The following is a 22899-nucleotide window of genomic DNA, read 5'->3' on the forward strand; positions in this document are numbered from 1 at the left end:
CATATGATGGCCATGCTAACTGGAAAATGTCCAGCTGAGTCCTGAGGAAGAAGGGAGAAATTCTGATCTTGGTAGAAATTTAAAACATTCTACATAAGTTTGTCACAAATTTAGATGCAAATTTCATTTTCCATGGACAAAAAAATTAACCTTTCCCCAAAAGGATATAATCTAAAATCTTACCAAGTTCATGAATATTACTCAATGGTATCATAGCTTTTTCCATTAGATTTGAATATGGGTTCTCTGAAACTGGACTAAAGACATGTTATCTTCTTTTTTTATTTTTTTTAACTTTTATTTAATGAATATAAATTTCCAATGTACAGCTTATGGATTGCAAGAATGAAGACTATTCTCAGCAATCAGACTGTCGACATCCCAGAAAATGTCGACATCAGTCTGAAGGGGCACACAGTCCTTGTGAAGGGCCCCAGAGGAACCCTGCAGAGGAACTTCAATCACATCAATGTGGAACTCAGTCTCCTGGGAAAGAAAAAGAAAAGGCTCCGGGTTGACAAATGGTGGGGAAATAGAAAGGAACTGGCAACTGTTCGCACGATCTGTAGTCATGTACAGAATATGATCAAGGGGATCACACTGGGCTTCCGTTTAAAGATGAGGTCTGTGTATGCTCACTTCCCCATCAATGTGGTTATTCAAGAGAACGGGTCTCTTGTTGAAATCAGAAATTTCTTGGGTGAAAAATACATCCGAAGGGTTCGGATGAGGCCAGGTGTTGCCTGTTCAGTGTCTCAAGCCCAGAAAGATGAATTAGTGCTTGAAGGAAATGATATTGAACTTGTTTCAAATTCAGCTGCTTTGATTCAGCAGGCAACAACAGTTAAAAATAAAGATATCAGAAAAATTTTGGATGGTATCTATGTCTCTGAAAAAGGAACAGTTCAGCAGGCTGATGAATAAGACCTAAAATTTGTCCGGCTGCAGAAACAAGAACCCAAATTGTGTCTTGTGGTATTTTAATAATGCAATAAAAGACTATTGATGTGGAAAAAAAAAAAAGACATGTTATCTTCTAACATCCATACACTGCTCCCCAAACGATCACCTCCCACCCTACAACAAAATGCACACCCTTCAAACGAACAATATACAACTGGGAAGCAGGGAGAGGAAATGCATTCAAAAATCTTTATGAAAGGGAAAATTGTGAGATGCAATGAATTCATTGTCAATAATAAAATGCTGCTAGGCAAGACTTGTAAGATATCTTCCCCTCTGTCTCTGTCTCTCTCGCGCACGCACGTGCACTCTCTCTGTAACTCTGCCTTTCAAAAAAAATAAATAAATCTTCCTTTTTTTTTTTTTTTTTTGACAGGCAGAGTGGACAGTGAGAGAGAGACAGAGAGAAAGGTTTTCCTTTTGCCGTTGGTTCACCCTCCAATGGCCGCTGCGGCCTATGCGCTGTGGCTGGCACATCGCACTGATCCAAAACCAGGAGCCAGGTGCTTCTCCTGGTCTTCCATGCGAGTGCAGGGCCCAAGCACTTGGGCCATCCTCCACCGCACTCCTGGGCCATAGCAGAGAGCTGGCCTGAGAGAGGGGCAACCAGGACAGAATCTGGTGCCCCAACCAGGACTAGAACCCGGTGTGCCAGTGCTGCAGGCAGAGGATTAGCCTATTGAGCCATGGCGCCAGCCTGAAAAATGAATAAATCTTTAAACAAAAAAGGCAGGGGGGAACTGTGCCATCATAGGTTAAGCCTTCTTTTGTGGTTCCAATTCGAGTCTGGGATGCATCACTTCTAATTCAGCTCTCCACTAATGGCCTGTGAAAGCAGTCGAAGATGGTCCAAGTGTTTGGGCCCTGCATCCATGTAAAAGACCAGAATGGAGCTCCTGGCTCCTGGCTTTAGATGGGTCCAGCTCTGACCATTGCAGCCATTTGGGGAGTGAACCAGCGGATGGAAGATCTCTCTCTCTCTCTCTCTCTCTGTAAATCAACCTTTACAATAAACAAATAAATCTTTAAAAACATTTTTCCCACCCAGGGGATTTTCTATGTCCCTGTGCCTCTAATAATATCCTGAAGGTCACAGGCCCATGAACACTGTATGTAGGAAACTTGTTTGCTTGTCTTAAACATGCCTTTGAATTGTTACAAAGGGAAAAAAAAATAAATATCAATTGTTGTTAAGATCTAAGATGGCTGGGTAGGGAAAAGACATGCTGCTTTTGAACAGTGGAAAACAGCAGAAGAAAAGTGGAGGAAGTGTATGGTAGAATGAGAAGGCTGTCCCAAGATGGCTGCTGGCAATCAAGTGTCAGTTACTCAGGAAATGGCTTCGGAAACCACCTGGCAAAGGAGCCTGCCTGGTAAAAGGCAGTGATTGGTTATGGCATAAACTGCCTCTTGATGGGACTGGCTGCCTCAGCTATGTAAGCTGTTGCACCAACTGAAATAAATGAGTCTGCAAGCTGCTTTCCTTTAGCCCGCTTTCACCCAACTGCCGGTGTCTGTGTTGTGACTCCTCGTCTCTTGCCCCCACCATGCTGCTCCTCTCAGAACGAATCCACAGCAACAGAAATGCATTCCTAGGGGAGAGTTGGGAGAAGTTTGCAGTGGAAATTCTACAGAAGGAAGAGGCATGTCCTGGAGCAACCTGGAAGGTGTGGACATGCAACAAGGAGTGCAGACATCACACACGACCCCTGCAGCTGGGTGCTGAAGGAGCCACCGGCTTTGGAGAGTGCATAGTTCAAAGAAAAAAATCCATCAAAAGAGAAAACCAATTGATATTTCTACCAACACATAAAAAGAAATGCAAAAAGTCAAGAAACAAAAATAAGGAAGATAACATGATTCCCCAAAAGGAACACAACGTCATTTCAAAATTAGAATCTGAAGGCAAAGGGACTAATGAAATGCCTGAAAAGGAATTAAAAAGAATGATCATAAGATTATTCAAAAGGCCGGCACTGTGGCTCACTTGGTTAATCCTCCGCCTCCGGCGCTGGCATCCCATATGGGCACCAGGTTCTAGTCCCGGTTGCTCCTCTTCCAGTCCAGCTCTCTGCTGTGGCCCAGGAAGGCAATGGAGGATGGCCCAAGTGCTTGGGCCCTGCACCCGCATGGGAGACCAGGAGGAAGCACCTGGCTCCTGGCTTTGGATCGGCACAGCCATTTTGGGGGTGAACCAACGGAAAGAAGACCTCTCTCTCTCTGTCTCTCTCTCACTGTCTAATTCTACCTGTCCAAAAAAAAAAAAAAGATTACTCAAAAGCAATGAGAAGAAAATTCATGAGTTAAATAAATCCATACATGATATGAAACTTAGATTTTGAATTTCTGAAATATTAGAATTAGTAACTTTGAATGTAAATGGCTTAAATTCTCCAACTAAATGATATAGGCTGGCAAAATGGATTGAAAAACATGACCCATATATTTTCTGCCTACAAGAAACACACATCAACAACAATGATACACAAAGATTAAAAGGATGGAAAAAGATATTCCATGCTGATGGAAAGCAAAATGTATCTATCCTAATATCATACAAAGTAAATTTTAAAACAAAAAACTGTTAGAAGAGCCAAAGAAGGGTATTATGTAATGATTAATAGATCAATTCACAGGAATATGTGAATATAATAAATGTATATGTACCCAGTATGAGGGTATCTGAATACTTAAAATAAATGTTAATGGATCTAAATGATGATATGGACTCAAATACAGTAGTAATGGGTGACTTCAACACTCTACTTTCATTAATGGAAAGATCAACTAGACATAAAATCAACAAAAAAAATCAGAGCTAATCACACTCTGGACAAAATGGACCCAACATATCTAAAAATATCTCATCCCACAGTTTCAGAAAACATTTTCTTTTCATCAACATAAGGAATTTTCTCTAGGACAGACCATATGCTAGGCCATAAAATAAATCCAAAAAAATTGAAATCATATCATGTATCTTCTCTGATCACAATGGAATGAAGCTGGAAGTAAACAACTTATGAATTTCTAGGAAATATGCAAACACATGGATACTGAGCAACATGCTCTTGAATGAACAACATGCTCCTGAATGAACAGTGGGTAATGGACGAAATCAAATAGGAATTCAAAAAATTTCTGGAAACAAATGAAGATGACAATACAACATATCAAAGCTTAGGTGATACAGCAAAAGCAGTATTACTAGGGAAGTTTATAGCAATTAGTGCCCATATCAAGGAGTTGGAAAGGCATCAAATAAATGAGCTATCAATGCATCTCAAGGACTTATAGAACAATCCAAATCCAAAATTCAAGCAAATTGGTAGGAAAAGAACATTGCCCAACACAATATAAGCAATTTATGATAAACCCACAGCCAGCATCTTATTGAATGGGGGAACAGTTGGAAGTATTTTCACTAAGATCAGGAACTAGACAAGAAAGACAACATTCACCACTGTTACTCAATATAGTCCTGGAAGTTTTAGCCAGAGCCATTAAGCAAGAAAAGGAAATCAAAGGGAGAGAAATTGCAAAGGAGAACATCAAACTATCCCTATTTGCAGATGACATGATTCTAAATATACAGTGTGGTGGAATGCGAAGGTGAAAAGGTCATGCCAAGATGGTCGCTGACACCAGAAACTGCCTGGCAACAGGCCGTGATTGGATGGTTTCAGAAACCACATGACAACAGAGCCTGACTGACAACAGGCTGTGATTGGATGGTTTCAGAAACTGCCTGGCAACAGAGCCTGACTGACAACAGGCTGTGATTGGATGGCTTTGGAAACTGCCTGGCAACAGGCTGTGATTGGTTAGGGCATAGACCTCCCCTTGATTGGATTGGCTGCCTTGGCTATATAAGCAGCTGTAGCAGCTGAAATAAACGAGTCTGCGGGATGCTTGCCTCAGGCCTGCTTTCACCCAACTCCCGGGGTCTGTGTGGTGACTCTGCGCCTCTTGCCCCCACCAAGCTTCTCCTCTCAGAATGAATCCTTTCAGGGAAGAAATCAACTTCAACAATACAGGAACAAAAAGACTCCACAAAGAGACCTGGAACTCATAGAAGAGTTTGGTAAAGTGTCAGGATATAAACTTAACACACAAAAATCAGTAGCCTTTGTATACACAATGCTGTGGTTGAGAAATAACTCTTAAGGTCAGTTCCATTCACAATAGCTACAAAAAATTTAAAAACCCTGAAATAAATTTAACCAAGGAGTTAAAAGATCTCCACGATGAAATTTATAAATCATTAAAGAAACAAATAGTAGAAGACACAAAAAATTGAAAAATTTTCCATGTTCTTGGACTGAAAGAGCTAATATCATCAAAATGTCAATGATGCCCAAAGTAATTTACTGATTCAATGTTATCCCAATCAAAATTCCAATGACATACTTCTCAGATATAGTAAAAATTATGTTAAAATTTATGTGGAAACACAAGAGACCCCAGTTAGGAAACATGCAAAGACTTGAACAGGCAACTTTTCAAAAGAAGCAATGCAAATGGCCAGCAGACACATGATGAAATGCTCAAGATCACTAACCATTAAGGGAAATTCAAATCAAAACCACAATGGAGTTTCACCTCAAACCAGTTAGGAGGGCTATCATACAAAAATCAAAAAACAATAAATGCTGGTGAAGATGCAGTGAAAAAGACACCCTAATCCAGTGTTGGTGGGAATGTGAACTAGTACAACCAATGTGGAAAATAGTATGGAGATACCTCAGAAAGCTGAAGACAGATCTACTGCTTGACTGAGCAATCCCACTTCTGTGAATTTACCCCAAAATCAGCATATTAAAGAGGTATATGTACCCCCATGTTTGTTGCAGCTCAATTTACAATAGCTAAGATATGGGATCAACCGGATGTCCATCAATTGAGGGGCTGGGGGAGAGAGAGAAACAGAGAGAGAGAGAGAATGGAATACTACTCAGCCATAAAAGAATGAAATCCAGTCTTTTGCAACTAAATGGATGCAACTGGAAACCATTATACTAGTAAAATAAGCCAGTACTAAAAAGACAGATACCATATATTTTCTCTGATATGTGGTAACTAATAGAGTACAAAATAATGTAATTTACATGAGTTAAATTGACATTTTGAGATTCAATTATTGCTTATAGCCCTTGTTTCTTTAGTTGAGGAACAGCGTTTTTTTCCTTCTTACTCTTTGTTGAATTCTTCATCTAGTGTAGAGTAGGGTAGATTATTGTAAAAATTAAAGGATTGAATGAGAAAGGAAGGAGGAGGGAATGCTGTGAGAGTGGACGGGATGGAGGGTTGTGTGGAAGTTATTACTATGCTCCTAAATCAGGATGTATGAAATACATGCATTTTTTTAACTTAAAATTTTTTAATAATAAAGAATGAAAATGAACAAAAGTAAATAAATAAGAAAACAAATACATTTTAAATGCATATTTGTTTCAGGAGCCAACATTTCATTAGAAACACACACATTGCAAAATCAAAGCCAACATGTAATTTAGTCCATATCATAAAAAAGAAGAAGAATTTCCCATATGGGAGGAGAGCCACATATCAGAAAGAAACAAGAACATTAATTTTGTGATGAATTCTGTTGACCATTTTACAATAGCTGTGATAATTGATAAATATTGAAATTTAATTATTGAAGGATTGCTGGGCAGTATTTAAAGAGAAAAGTGATTATTCTTTAGACAAAATGCTTTGTATCTCTTAAAGATAATATGAAGTGAGTTGATAAAACTAATAAGTATTTATTGATTAATCTCTAGACTATTGGGAAAAAGTGATGAAATGAGGTCCTGATGTAATATTATCAAGTTGGAAATCCAATCTACCTATTTGAACATTTCTTGAATTGAGAAATATTATATTTGGGAGGTTTATAAGCATTTGAAAAATGTTCTCATAAAATGAAATTGAATAATTCTGGATCATTATAATGTCATGGAATGCACTGTATTTTTCTTAATTGATGCAAACAATTTTACTTGCTTGTATGTAGAAAGCTTTTTCCTCAGTAGCTCTAGGAAAATTGAACTACCAAAACAAACCTCCATATCTTGGGGGCCAATAACAATCAGTCTCAAATCTAGTAATAAAATTGTAATTTATTTTTATTATTCTATAAATTTTCCCTAGTTTCTAGACATTCAGAATCTACTATATTTACTTTACTAAATGTCTCATTCAGTAGAATTTTTTCAATGTCTTCTTTCTCTGCACTAACTAACCTACCTGTTGCCTGTCTCCTTCATCCAGAAAACTGTTTCTCATATGGGAGTTAATTTGAAAAATGTGCAATGTTGATTTAGAGTGACTGGTCACATACTAAAGTATCTTATATGTGCTTAAATGTATTATCTCTGTGTATCATACAGAGTTTGTCTTTTGATACAAGATTAATTCACAAAACCAACTCTAAGGATAGAAAAAAAGAGAATCTTAAGGGACTTCTTATGTTTTCTTCTCTACAACATTTATTCATTTGTGAACTACTGGGTTCCATGTATAAGGATGTGAATTAACAAGTTTAATATAATCTATACCCTTCTTTTAGCCAGTAAACGTTTTTGCAATCTCCTGAGTATGCCATGTACTCTTTAAGCCTTCAGACATAAAATTTGTGTCTCCAACAAAATGTTTTTGTCAGTAACCCTAATTATTATTATTATTATTATTTTGACAGGCAGAGTGGACAGTGAGAGAGAGAGAGGTCTTCCTTTGCCGTTGGTTCACCCTCCAATGGCCGCCGTGGCCAGCGCACTGCGGCCAGCACACTGCGCTGATCCGAAGCCAGGAGCCAGGTGCTTCTCCTGGTCTCCCATGGGGTGCAGGGCCCAAGGACTTGGGCCATCCTCCACTGCACTCCCAGGCCATAGCAGAGAGCTGGCCTGGAAGAGGGGCAACCAGGACAGAATCCGGCACCCCAACCGGGACTAGAACCTGGTGTGCCGGCGCCGCAAGGTGGAGGATTAATCTAATGAGCTGTGGTGCTGGCCTGTAACTCTAATTCTTAATAACAAACAAAAAACATTCAATATAACTCAGGGGCACTTCATTATGGTGATGTCATCCATTCCTACCTACTATCCATTAGAATTATCCAGTAGTCCCATTCTTTAATAAATTTCTTACCACATTTTTGTTATCATTTTTCTAATGCATCCATTTTGCTACTAAATTATTATTATTATTATTATTATTATTATTATTATTATTATTATTTTGGACAGGCAGAGTGGATAGTGAGAGAGAGAGAGACAGAGAGAAAGGTCTTCCTTTCTGTTGGTTCACCCTCCAATGGCCGCTGTGGCCGTGCATCGTGCTGATCCAAAGCTAGGAGCCAGGTGCTTCTCCTGGTCTCCCATGCGGGTGCAGGGCCCAAGCACTTGGGCCATCCTCCACTGCCTTCCCGGGCCACAGCAGAGAGCTGGCCTGGAAGAGGGGCAACTGGGATAGAGTCCGGCGCCCCAACCGGGACTAGAACCCGGTGTGCCGGCGCCGCAAGGCGGAGGATTAGCCTGTTAAGCCAAGGCGCCGGCCGCTACTAAATTTTGTAAGCATATGGAGAGTATTTGTGTCTTTCTAAAAACCAACACTTTCCTTTGCTTCATAATAAATACAAAGAATGTTTATTGAGTGGATTAAGAAACGAATGTATAAATATGAGAGTACACAGTAGGGGGGCACTGTGCTGCTACATCACAATACTGGCCCCAAGTCCACTCACTTTCATAAGAACATGTCTGGATTTTGTGGAATATCAATATCTTGTAACCAAATTTCCATAATGCATTACTCAATTTTTAGTTACTATAATGAAACATCAGATGCTCTCCAGTTACTTAAGAATAGAAGTTTATTTTGGTTCACTATTGGGGGGAATAAGGCTTAGAGGTCTCATCTTCTGGTGGCTTTCGTGCTGGTAGAGTCCCAAAGTAATGCAGATGATCACACGACAAGAAAGAAAGGTAATGTCCATGTCTGTATCTGTGTTTCTTTCTCCTGCTTCTTTTAATGCTACTGGGAATCAACCATGGGGGTTCCACTCTAAACACTGTATTCATAGTAAGTTCACACTTACTTAAAGACATTAGCATATACTTGTATGAATTTTCATAGGTAAAGCATATTCAAACCATAACATATAAGAACAGACTTCTGAAGCAGCCATTCGGGTTAATGATTAAAACACCAGTATTCTGTATTAGATTACTGGGGTTTGATACCTGATTTTTGCTTACTGCTAAAGCAGACTTTGGGAGGCATTTGTGATAACCCAAGTAATCCGGTTCTTGTTACCATGTGGGAGGCCTGGCTTGAGTTCCTGGATCACAGTATTGGCTCAGCCCAGTCCATTGAGGGATTTCAGGGAATGAACCAGAAAATGGGAGTGCTCTAATCTTATCTCTCTGTCTCTCTTCCGAGTAAATAAATAGTTTAGAAAGAACAAATTACTTTTTTGTTTTGTCTGCTTTAGTATTTTGATTCCTACATCAATCAGAACCTAGACCAGAGTCTAAAAACATGATAGGAATTCAATAAATGTTTGAATTAGTTTATTAATCTCTTTATTTATTGATTATTTGTATATAAACCCATTTTTGGTATCATTGCTCTAGCAGGAAACACAAATTCTTATATCCTTAGAATGATTTATATTAGCTATTTGATTACTGAAAAATGTGTCACCTTTGGTGTACATTTTTCTGTGAAAATTTATAGCAGAAATGAATATGCCCAGACACAGCGACCACTCCAAAGTGTCCATCCATAGACCACTTTTCAATTCTTTTTATCCTCGATCAATATGAAACAGTTGCCACTGACAACAAATCTGCATATGTCATTAATTCATTGCATCTTTAAATAATTTAAGAAAAACAGTCACTACTTTCACTTAAGTTCATGGACATTTCTTTTTCCACTAGTTTGTACAGGTTGTAGGATCTAGGCTGGAAGCTTTGTAGTCTATTATTATATAATGTTATTTTATTGTTCAGAAACATTTTAAAGCCAAGCTTTAGGTAATTTCTTCAAGAGAAGGAGATTGGAGAGAGAACTTCTGGAATGGTTTTTCCATGTTCTCATGTACCATAGGAAACTCACCTGATAAACTGGAATTGAAATGGTTCCCCTAACCTTGTCAGATATCAAATGTCATGATGTTAGCAGGGTATATTTATAAATAACATTTCTGGAAATTAGTTGACAATGAGAAGCCTCGTTATGACTAATGAATTATGAGATTCCCAGAAATGAACCTTATGGGCATAATATTAATGCCTCATTTTATCTATAGAAGAGCATTTTAAAAATCTGAAAAATAGTAACCCTATAATGTTGTCTAATATTACAGATTCATGGTCATCCAGAAATGTTTCATCTTCCATTTTAGAATTTATACTGCCCTCCACACTTGCAACAAAACATAATTGTGACATCTTACCAAGCTTTTATCAAGTGTTAATTCATTTTTTCAGCTTCCGAACTTCTCCATCTATTTGTTATATTGTATTGAATTTAAACAATTCCTTTCGAAGTTTTTTCCTACCTAAAAAATGAAGCAAATGGCTACAAAAACTATTATAAAAATGTGTTTTCTCTCAATTCCAACGTGTTTTTAGACTTACCTTGTTCTTTAGTGACAAAACTAAGAAAGTAGATGTGGAAAGTTTCCAAATCTTTGGGTATAACAAAGTGAAATATTTTTAAATGAGAACAAATATTCTACGAAATATGGGTAAATGCTTCACGTCTTTTTCTGTACTGATGCTGTTGAAACACAGATTTATATAGGTCAATTAATCCTTGCAGCTAACTATGTTTTTGAAGAACAGAAAGGACAAACAGAAAAGAAACAATTGTGTCATACCTATGATTTGTGGGAAATAAAGAAGCACAGCATAAGAGAAGGAAATTTTAAAGCGTTTTCTGTTTTAATACAGCCAAAATACGTTAATATTTTTCCCTATCTTTTTGATAAAATCCAAATTCCTTAGTATGAAAAATGAAGCATATCATGATTAAGGAGTTTTAACCTCAACTCTCCAGCTTTGTGTCTAACCACAAGCCACCACTTTCTCCCCAGATGCTCCAAATTCCTTGAATTTTCGTTAAGAATATTCTTTCTCTATTCTATAACTTTTTCACATACACATATTTTTCATATCTTTGTTTTTCAACTTCTTTTCATCCCTTGTCTAATTTGAGTTCAGTAGAAGCAGATCCAGAGATGAGGTTCAAGAATAAGTAGAGTATTTGCTGTGTGAGGGCTCCAAGAGTTTAACCCCAGGAACTCTGGAGACAGGGAAGCTATTCCACAGGTCAGTGACAGACAACAGACAACAGCACTGAGTTATTTATTCACCCATTCCCACAGTATAGTCATCTATTCATTTATGTTAAACATTTGTTTATATTTACTATGTGTATTCAACCATCAGTATGTATTCTCAAAAATTCTTACTTGACCTTTTTGTCCCATTTCACCTTATGGGGAAAAAACTTATATTTCTAAAATCTAATAATTATACTATGGAAAAATAAAATTTCATAATGTACCTTCAAATATGTGTGTGTGTATTTCTACCTCTTTATTTTTTTATCTTTTTACCAAAAAATGCATTAGAGGGAGAGTCGTAAGAAGTACTATGACTCTGCATACTCAACCATGCCTTTTCTACTAATTTTTAAATCTCCTCCTGCAAATTAGAAGCAATTTAGAAAAAGCGTTATTCAAGTTTCTGTTTCATTTTGTGTTCCAAATGAAAACTGAGGAAAACTCATTTTATTTTAGTTTTCATTTGCCTTTTACTGTTGAAATTTCAACTCATACACAGTATATCACAGCAAAAGCAAACATGTTAACCTTACAGTGCTTCTCTCAGTGTTTATGATGATGTTTTTCATTATTTGTTTTTGTAACAAAACATTATGGCAGCATTGGAAAAATAAACTTTCTAAAATGTTTTATCACCTATTCATCTTAAACAAAATTTCATCATATTTCAATATGGTACAATGTTGCAGTACAGAATTATGCAAACTAAAATGCATTTCCACCGGCAGAAAAACTGATTGTTATTATAGAAGCTGAGAAATGAAAGCAGATGAAGAAAGTCAACTTGTGTTGTGTTGCACCAAGAAATTTTTTAAAAAACACCCACAATTCAGTGTTGCCAATAGCTCAATGATGATGAAATATATATTTTTTATTATGTGCAGATTTTCTGGCTCATGCTGACAACAGGTAAGATATCATTGATCACAAAGGGAGAAAGTTGAACAAATCTAAAGGCAAGTGCACAAAAATTACAATATTTGCCACTATTTTATACAAAAATACTTTGTAAATAGTATTGAAATATGCAAACAAATGTTTGATCCCAGCAGAATCTATGTAAAACTAAAAGATTCATAGATCAAATCCAAGCCATCTTGAATGACATTTCCCTCAGGTTGATTGTGATCACCACATCTAGAACTCTGAATTGCAATACTTAGATGGCATAATTTAATACTTGTCCATAATATAGGAAAAATAAAAGTCTTCCCATAAGGTTGTGAAAGCTCTCCTCAGAATACCATAACACACCTGAGAAACCAAGGTGTGCTTTGTAGGTTCCTTGATGCAGAATCTCTTGGATATATCCTGAAAGACCATGACAGTGTCCATCTGAGATCTGAATGAGAAAAAAAGGAGACACAGGAGGAGGAAACGTTTTTCTTAAGTTCCACTGCTTATTCTAGTGGAAGTTTAATTATTTAAATATATTACATTCTGCATCCTTTTTGAAGTATTTGAGAACATTGACAGTTCAAAATATATGAAAATACTATTCTACACCAAATAAAAAGACTCTTTTAAAAAGAGCATCATTAGTAATTAACACATTTTCCGCAAGATTATACTAAAAGTGATAATGTTTCAAGTTACTGTTAATGGAAATTGAGTATCAGAGTATTCTAAGTTGTCTCTAAGGAACACTCATTGTTTCATTGTTTTCTTTATATACCCATAGTTTATCTTTGTCCAGCTGTACTAATCTTTTAAACTTTGCTTCTAGGCCGGCTCCGTGGCTCAATAGGCTAATCCTCCACCTGCGGCGCCTGCACACCGGGTTCTAGTCCCGGTCGGGGCACCGGATTCTGTCCTGGTTGCCCCTATTCCAGGCCAGCTCTCTACTGTGGCCAGGGAGTGCAGTGGAGGATGGCCCAAGTGCTTGGGCCCTGCGCCCCATGGGAGACCAGGATAAGCACCTGGCTCCTGGCTTTGGATCAGCGTGGTGTGCCGGCCGGGGCGGCCATTGGAGGGTAAACCAACGGCTAAGGAAGACCTTTCTCTCTGTCTCTCTCTCTCACTATCCACTCTGCCTGTCAAAACAAACAAACAAAACCAAAAAACTTTGCTTCTAAATCCTTAGACTCTTCTTTTTCAGGCATTGTTATACGCTTGCAAAATTTCAAGCCTTGCTATGAAACAATCTGGTTAGGTGCTTAGAATACAGTTCCCTAAAATAATAGTAATGATTTTATGTACTGTTTTTTTCTCTCTAATTCTAAAGCATGTTTAAAATATTGATGCATCTTTCATTTGAAGTTGTTATATTTTTGAAATTTCTACAACAGGTAAGTGAAGATAAAATATTTTATAAAGAAGTGCATCCTTCAAATTACTGTGTATTTATTAAAGATAGAGCCCCAATTCAAATTCAGTAGGTCAAAGAAAAAAAGGAAATTATTAAAAGCATGACAGAGTTGGTCAAACTATACATTATTTAAAATATGCACACATACACACATATATGTTTCCAACTCTAACTCTGCTGTAAAATGTCATCCATTTTATAAACTAACACACCAAAATCAACAGCACAAAGTTCATAAGCAGAGAATATTAAGTCAACCTCAGAGGCCTCTGTCATCCTCAGGGCTCTACAATCATTTTAGTATTCAGGTTGGTTGGATGCCATGACTACTGGTCTCTCGCACTATTGAATTTGCTTTTACAAATATGTGTATTTTATGAAGGGTTTAATTTTTTTAAAAAATATAACCATCTGAACTGGTTATTTTCCTATGATACTTTTGTTATTTTGTTTTTTTTTTTTTCCACCTCATTATTTTCTCTAATTTTACACTTTGAGTTAGAGGAAATTTTGAGTTCAGAGCTGTTCTTCTACTTGATGAATCAACAGTACTTCAAGTTATCTTTATATATATATATATATATATATATATATATATATATAAATCAGAGTATATATATATATTTTTTTTTCAGCATTCCAGTTATGGAATTCCATGTGGGACCCTATGTTTACTCCACTCCTTTTGTTTGATATGGTAATGTATTTTCTAATCCAACTAGAGAGAAGGAGAGGATTTGTGTGTTGCCCTTAGCCCTACTAATTTGAGCTATGTAGACACTGTTTAAGATTTAAAGAATTTGGGAGCTTGTGAAAGGTCTTTTAGCGGGAAGTCTCCCATCTTCACTGCAACTTCCTTGTGAGAAGGACACCAACTATTCTTCAGAACTAGAGGAACTGTGTAACTTAAAAAAGTAACCATGGTACTAACTGCACCAACAGTTTAGCACAAGTTATTAGCACATTTTATATTCCAGATGCAAAGTAACATCGACACAAATCCATTTAATGACCCTAAAAATGAAGTATTGTTATTGTTACTAAAGTGTTATAGGTGAGCAGAATGAAGATGGACTTAAGTGGATCTTTGCATGTATTGAACTTTGATTAAAGAAATAATACCATCAAATAGTAGTGGGAAGACAAAACTTATCAGACAAAGAAACACAAGTTGAAATTTCATAGCAGTCTGGCTTTCATCACCCATTACAAAGTGTTCATACAAGACATGGTAAAAAAAAAAGTAGAATGTGCTACACTGAAAACTAAATGAAAATATTTCCAGATGTAGTATTAAATGTGTAAAATGAATATATATATATGTTTAAAAATTGGTCAATTTGTGCAGTTTTATTTATCTAAAATTGTCTAAGGAAATAAATATTTGTATAATAAGAATTTTCCTTTAAATTACTGCTAAAAAGTACACTTAAACAATTTTAACATTTTATTTAGCAAAATTTTAACTTCAATATTATAAACATAAATATATTTGAAACAAATCTTTCTTATATGCATTAGGGGAACATGCTATGTCTTTCTGTAGTAATATTTGCTATTTCTGTTTAAACTTCTATAAAATGGGCTAAGGACAGCTAAATGAATCAGAATTATATGTAATTAGTAAAACTCAGTGTTTCTTCTCCTGAATCACAGCATTCTTTTCCTTGACTTACTCTCATCAAAACAAGTCATTATTCAAGAAAATACAATTAGCTTGGTTTAATCTTATCATTTTCAGTTACCTCCTAAAGTAATTAGCTTTCTTTTTTCTTTTTAGTTAGAAAATTGCAAAAGGATCGATGCATAATACATCATTTTCTACTCTACAGCACCAATTACTTTGACCATCAGTGTAAATTTATTGATTTGTCTTATTAGTACATTATCACCAGATACTCACAGCATGGTATTTATTAATTAGGAAAATAAATATAGATTCATTTGTGAGTAGATCTCCCTCTAGAACTAGTTGCAGTTAAGATAATATCTGCAAAAGTTGTGTAGAAAGAAGAATCGAGTTTCATTCTCATTCTCAAGGTTTCCAAGTTTTTCTCACTGAGTGGCACCATAACTAGGCAAAAATAAATAAATAATACAAGACTTCTGAGGTTAATCACAAAATTAGAAAAGAGTTCAGTTTTCTGGCCTTTATTATCAATTAAACTGATTTTACTTCATTTTCTTATAATCAGGGCCAAAAAAAAAAAAAAAAGACAGATGCCTGGTATACTTCCCTCTCTATTATTTATTTTTTATTGATTCATTTTTAAACATTTTGTTTCAGAATAGTTTTAAGCTTATGAAGTGAGAATAGTGAGATAGCAACACAAAGTGTTTTCATATACCCCTCATCCTACTTTCAGCATTAATAACTTTTCAGCTTAGTATATTTGTCACAATTAATGAGCCATATCCAGCTTCTCCTATTTGTTTATCTAAACTTCCTCGATTCCTCCCATCCCTCCAAGCCTCTAGTAATCAATATTCAGTGTTCTGACTGAGGATTTTCAGTTTTGTTTTAATTTTAGGTCCTACAAAAAGGGAGGGCATGCAGTATATGTCTTTCTGGTCTGGATGGTTTTACTCAACATGAATTTGTCCAGTTACATCATTTCTTTTGCAAGTAATAGGATTGGTTTTTCAATATAATGTTAAATAGAAGTTATGAATATAAAGTTAACGTGAACTAGGATGAAATATGTTTCTTGTTATCTAATATTTGACATACTAGATCTAAATTTTCTTGATAATACAGAAATAATATAATCAATACAAAATCATGTATGCTGTTTTGACAAGTTTTCTTGTCCATCAGTTTTACTAGTGATTTTTCTTTCATTCGTTAATTCAGGAAATACTGAGTTAAAAATGCCTATTATGTATTAGGAATTCTAGATTTTGAGGTATAATGGAGCATAATATAAGACTCATGTCCAAGTGAATCTCATATTTTAATATGGAAGACAATAAAACATGAATAGTTCTGACAAAACAAGAAATGTTCTAATGCGGAAAAGAGAGTTGGGTCATGCCAAACACACACACACACACACAAGGATAATATCATACAGTAATCAGGGAAGATTTCCATATCTATGTGAACTTAGAACACAGAAAATATTTATATATGAAAGTTATCAATGCAAATATCTCAGTAAATACAATTCTAGAATTGGGTCCCAGAAGACAAGTATCCTGGCTACAGCATGTGTAGTTGAAGAAACAGCAGCAACATCAGTGGTAGGTGCTGTCTCCTGCTGTTTTTGTATTTTTTTTCTACTGGGTCACCACTTCTTATCTATTTATCAGAGTTTCTATGTTTATATGCTCAAATTCATCAGCTTTTTTTTTATGTGTTTTGCTTTTTTTCTGGGATTGAGGTTACTGGAAATTGTGTCCCTCAATTACAGGTTATACATGCAGTATAATATATTTTCCTAAAACATTTATATATATATTTAACATCATTTATACCTTACTAAAAAGTAAAATAGAGGTAAGGTTTGAGGTGATTATATATTTCCTAAATATCCCATTAGTCTAAACTCATTCATTTTCCATTTTTTCACATTTGATTTGAAATGACATTTTATCATATGTCAAATTCTATGTACTAGGTTTTTCATTTTACCACTGTGCATTCTTACATAGTTATGTTTTAATCGTTATATGTTCATAATTTACTTGAAGTGTTTTAAATATTTATGTTTTTGATTTTTAAATTTTTTTCAAGTATACCTTCAAATAGAATTTTAAGATTTATTCTGCCAATTTTTTAAAAAGATTTTTATTTATTTATTTGAGAAGAAGAGTTACAGACAGTGAGAAGGAGAGTTAGAGAGAAAGGTCTTCCTTCTGTTGGTTCACTCCTCAAATGGCCACAATGGCAGAAGCTGCGCGTATTCGAAGCAAAGAGCCAGGTGTTTCTTCCCAGTCTCCCATGTGGGTGCAGGGGCCTAAACACTTGGGACATCTTCCATTGCTTTCCCAGGCCACAGCAGAGAGCTGGATTGGAAGAGCAGCCAGGACTAAACCGGCGGCCATATGGGATGCCAGCGCCATAGGCAGAGGATTAACCTACTGCGCCAAGACGCTGGGCCCTATTCTGCCAATTTGTATGGGAAATTCCTAGGCTTAGTCTAGGATGACATTGACAACAGATCAGTAGTCAAGAGCTCTCATCTGTATAATTTCTTATTTGCTCATGTACAGTTAAGACCAGTCTTAGTTTTTTTTTTATCAATAAAATTGCAGACTTTTTATCACAGAAGTCTTAGACATTTCTAGTTTATTCTTAGATATTTTACTGATCTTGTTGATACCATGCAGAGAATATATTTATACAATTGGTTGTGTGTGTGTGTGATATGTGACTATTTTTGCTATTTTTAGTAGCTATGAAGGAAGAAGAATGAAAAATGTCAAATTATGCAATTCGAATCTTTCATTTTCACTCAGTGTGAATTTTGAAAAGTAACATCAAGCTTTCTTTAAACATAACTGTATTTACATTTAAAAATTTAAATTCATATTACTGCAATAAGTGGCAGAAATTATAATTCAACTGCAAAGATGATTTGTGGCTTTTACATTTTGTCTAGATGAAATTAAGTTCATCTATTATGAAGCTTTACATTAAAGTTGCAGTATCTATATATTTTGTGCATTATACTTTTATTTTTCTCAGGATATTAGAAAGAAAAACTCCTGGATCCAGCACTTGGTGTAGTAGGTTGAGCCTCTGCCTGCGACTCTGGCATCCCATATCGGTGCTGATTCGAGTTCTGGCTGCTCCTCTTGGGATCCAGCTCCCTGCTGATGACCTTAGAAGGTAGTGGAAAATGACCCAAGTGCTTAGGTCCCTGCGCTCATGTGGGAGACCTGGGGGAGGCTCCTGGCTCCTGCACTGGGATCCGCCCTGCTCCAGGAGTTGCGGCGGTTTGGAGAGTGAACCAGCAGATGGAGGACCTTTCTCTCTGTCTCTCCCTCTCTCTGTCTGTAATTCTGCCTCTCAAATAGATAAATCTTTATTTAAACAGACAAACAAAAACAGAAGAAAAGCTCTTTGCATGTAGCTTTGAGGGCCAACATACTCCATTTTCTTTTACACGCATAATTACTTATGCTATTGATCTTGAATAAGATTTTTATTTTCCCTGCTGCTTAAATCTATTATTATTGATCATTATGTAAAACACAATTGAAAAGTCCATTGGATGAATAAATACAGATGTAGTCAGACATTGCTGAACATGTATAATACTTTGATTTTTACGTCCTTTTTTGATTAGTGGAAAAGTGTAATTTAGATATCTACTTCTCAACAACATAAGAAAATATTCACAGATTTAGTATTCTGAATATTTCTCTAGGGTTACTGTTAACAGTTAATAGTTTAGAGTTAGATTAGAGTGCTAATCTCAGTTATTTGGTTTCTCTGACATAATTTTGAAGGAAAAATCATCTATTTCCTATCATGCATATAGTTGGATACTAATTGGTATCATTAATTCAGAGAATGGCCAACTGTTTCACCTGCTTTATGTGATCAACAATGCTTTCTAACTTCTACAAAGAGTCAGTCTTCTCTATTGCCTCTCTTATCACATCTTGTCTCTTTCCTATCTATCCTGTATTAATATTTCAGATTCTAAATAAAATGATTTCACAATTATCTATCTTGATGTTGCTGCAGAGATTCAATCCAGACGCCAGACTGTTTTGTTTCAATCTGGATCCCAACGTTTGTCAAGTGTGTGAATTTGACAAATGTTTTCATAATACTGAGATTTAGATTCTTAATTTATTTATATGTGTTTTTAATTATTATTTAAAAGATACAGAGACAACCTACTAGCTCACCCTGTCTCCATCCCAAATACCTACAATAGCTGATACTGAACCAGACCAAAGCCAGGACTCAGAAATTCAACCTGGGTCTCCCAGGTACATGGCAGGAATGGAAATAATTGAGCCATCATCTGCCACCACCCTGGTTGTGAATTAGCAGCAAGCTGCAGTCAGGTGTGGAGCTAGGCCACTAACCCATGTACTCTGATATGGAATATGGGAGACTTAAGCAGCGTTTTAACCATTACACCAAGCACTCACTCCCCTAATAGTTGAAAAAGACAATAAGATAGTAATCATTGCATGGTAATTTTGCTGTTTTCAAGTATATTATTTCATGTTTATTGACTAGTACAATGTCTAATACTCAGTAATTATGATTTTTGAACATATTCCCTGTCCATGAGGATACTCACCTTCTACACTGATTCAAATTTTATTCTTACTGTTAACTCCATCAACTGACAAGATTATTTGTAGGTCTTGTAACTTTGAGATTTTATGGTTCAGCAAAATTAAAAGTTCAGTTGCAAACAAGATACCAAAATCTCATCTTAGAACTTTTGTCTGCTGGGAATTTCCCATTTAGGTATGAAAATTTCATACAATTATTTTATATTTTCAGATAAGTTCTCCTCATATTCTTTTTCTAGTTACTCAGGTTTAAATATTTGATCCCTTTGAGCCATTTATGTCCATTGTTTATCCATCTCTGTATTTACTATTACTAGAAATGGTTACATTTATTATTGCATATCTCATAGTCCCTTACAATCACAACTTACTGTTTTCAATTAAATGATATTAGTATCATTTAATTAATATCCCTCTCCCCCAAAATATCTGTTCTTACAATCTATCCATGCTGCTACTGCAGATTGTGATTTCTCAGAAGGAAAGTTCAAGTCTAACCACCCCCCACGCTCTCACATACACCTTCTTAAAAGCTTGAGTGATTGTACTCCCTCCCAAGTCTCTCTTCGGGCTGATATTCATGGCCCACCAAGACTCAACAAAATATATCTATTTTAATCTCTCTGGGTAGTTAAGTCACTTTCCCAGTGGGGCCATGCATAATCAATTCTTTATCCATCATGCTCTCTTTAGCTCTTTTTATTTCTCTAAATTTTTCACACTACCCTGTTACTGCCGTTGTTGGTACTTTTTATGGTGAATGAATGTCTTTCTACTGTATTTCAACATTTCTAACTGTTAGGAGAGACACATTACTTGCCTGCATGAGCAGTGTCCTGATTTCATTATTGTGCTGAGATTTGCCAAAAGGGACCTCTAAGTCCCCTGTTCCTTGTCCCTCATGCTGAATGGAGCTGATTCCATGCTTGGTTCCAGGAATCAATACAAACTTTAGGAATGGCTGACTTATCAATCATATTCATTTTGCTAGAGTGATTGGTTCAGTGTTAGTTTTGTGATGCCTGGAGATTGATAAGTCCCAGAATCTAGTACATTCATAGATTTCCCTTATTAAGAAGAAATTCCACTGTTTTTCTGATATTCTGTGAGTTAGTTAAAATCTGTTAAAGTTTAAACTTTGTACAAAAATGAATAAAGAATAAAATTCTGCCAGAGAACATTCAGTGAATGGATATAAAAATATCTAATAACTGGTATTGTAGGTACTTGACTTTTGAATTAAAATATATTTGCATGCACATTTAAAGTTTAAATATTTAGATGAGTGCAAAGATTTGAGATAATTTTTTTCTTCCCAATAACAACTATGATTATTTGTGAGAGATAAATAAATTTACAATATCTCATTTTATTATTCCTCTTAGATAGGTTTATTTACCATCAAAGGAAAATATTATCTTAATATTATATTTTGTATGATTTACTTGACTGCAGTTTATTTGAAGATGTACTTATTTAAACTTATACAGGCCAGTAAAAAACAACATAGATAAAGGTTGTAGAAATAATCAGGCTTACATTTAAATCGAGTGTTTCAGACAGGTGACAGAGGACTATATTAAAAGTGAATGTGTTTATTCTCCTACAAATAATGCGTCTTTGCAATTTTATTTCTCCCGTGGCACAATCTGTGATAAGACTGCGTACATTTTTTTTTGCATGTGACTATCTTACTGTGTTGGAAACTTTTGTTCTATCCTGTCCTTTGAACAAATCTTTTTTTATGCTGGACAATAAAGTCCATTTTCTAACAAAACTGATAGGAGCCTGGCCTGTGAGGTTGGTTCTTTGTCTTTGGCTGTGTCAATCCAGACAATTAAGATGAGAAGCACATTTACATGAGAGTAGAAAATTGAGATTAAAGAAAGCAGTGTTAGCTTTTGTTATCTTAGTAATATTCTAAATTTTATTTGCTCTAGTTACCAAGAATAGAACAAATTCAAGGGATTTTTTCTTTTTTGGAAAAGTCAGTTCATCTGAAACTGAGGTTGATTTATGTAAGAGACAGAAAGAACATAATTGACAGGGCCTGTAGCCCTATGTTTCTGTTATCTATTTTGTACGCTTGCATGACTTTTGCAGGGTTCTATGATATAAGTAGTTGTTTGAAATGGTTTTGGTTAGGTAAAACAACAGGGGAGGTGAGAGAGAAGTAGACAATTATTGGAAAGATACATAATCCTAGTGGATTATTATCATTGGATTGTTGCCAAACTCATTTCCATTAGTCTTATTTGTTTTACAAGTTCTGTGTTTTCATTATGAAATAACTCTGCACTGGAGTATTATTAAAAGCATGGTGAGTACTCACTTTTAAAGGATACTTTTGGATATACATAAGAATATCTGTATCTATATCTAATCTATCTATATGTATACATTTTATAAAAATGTATATATATACATTTTTGAGTGAATTTGAGATGTTTAGCACTGAAATAAACTCTTTTTTAAATTCTCTTTTTCATGAAAATGAAATTATATATATATATATATATGCAACACATGCAAATACAAAAATCCCTCCACTTCTATAGCTATCAAATTCCTACATGCATTATTATGCTTCATTAGGAAAAACAATAGTAAATGATTTTTCCATTTGTTGCAAAAAACTGATGCAGCATAGCTGAATGGGCATTAAATCATATGTCCACTCTAAATGTTTGTTAGCAGTTTCCCCCAATCTTGGACCAAGACTGTGAAGACTTGATTGGATAGAGTGGGACAGCATTGTGATTGATGCTCAATATCTGAGACATGTGCAGTACTGGATTAAAGTCATCCCTCATATCCATTGAAGTTTTCCTACAGGACCTCCCATAGAATCAAAATCCATTGTTGCTCAGGTCTCATATATAAAATAGTGCTGTATTTGCATAAAACCTATGCATATTCTCCTGCATACTATAAATCATCTGGATAATAATTACAATACATATAAAATGTAAATATTTTGCAAATACAATAGTGGTTTTTT

General features: G+C 35.5%; 1 protein-coding gene across 1 annotated transcript; it reads left to right on the forward strand.

Moving 5' to 3' along the window:
• The first annotated feature begins 345 nt into the window (after positions 1 to 345).
• On the forward strand, positions 346 to 988 carry LOC133762300 (large ribosomal subunit protein uL6-like). The gene has a single exon (XM_062195307.1). It carries the CDS (start codon positions 346 to 348, stop codon positions 922 to 924), a length of 579 nt encoding a protein of 192 aa, XP_062051291.1. The 3' UTR covers positions 925 to 988.
• The last annotated feature ends 21911 nt before the right edge of the window (positions 989 to 22899 follow it).

Source organism: Lepus europaeus, chromosome 6 (assembly GCF_033115175.1).
Source record: "Lepus europaeus isolate LE1 chromosome 6, mLepTim1.pri, whole genome shotgun sequence".
NCBI classification, from domain to species: domain Eukaryota; kingdom Metazoa; phylum Chordata; class Mammalia; order Lagomorpha; family Leporidae; genus Lepus; species Lepus europaeus.

What these genes read in the sequence shown, in the direction of transcription:
- LOC133762300 (XM_062195307.1), top strand. Translation starts at nt 346, where the DNA reads ATGAAGACTATTCTCAGCAATCAGACTGTCGACATCCCAGAAAATGTC.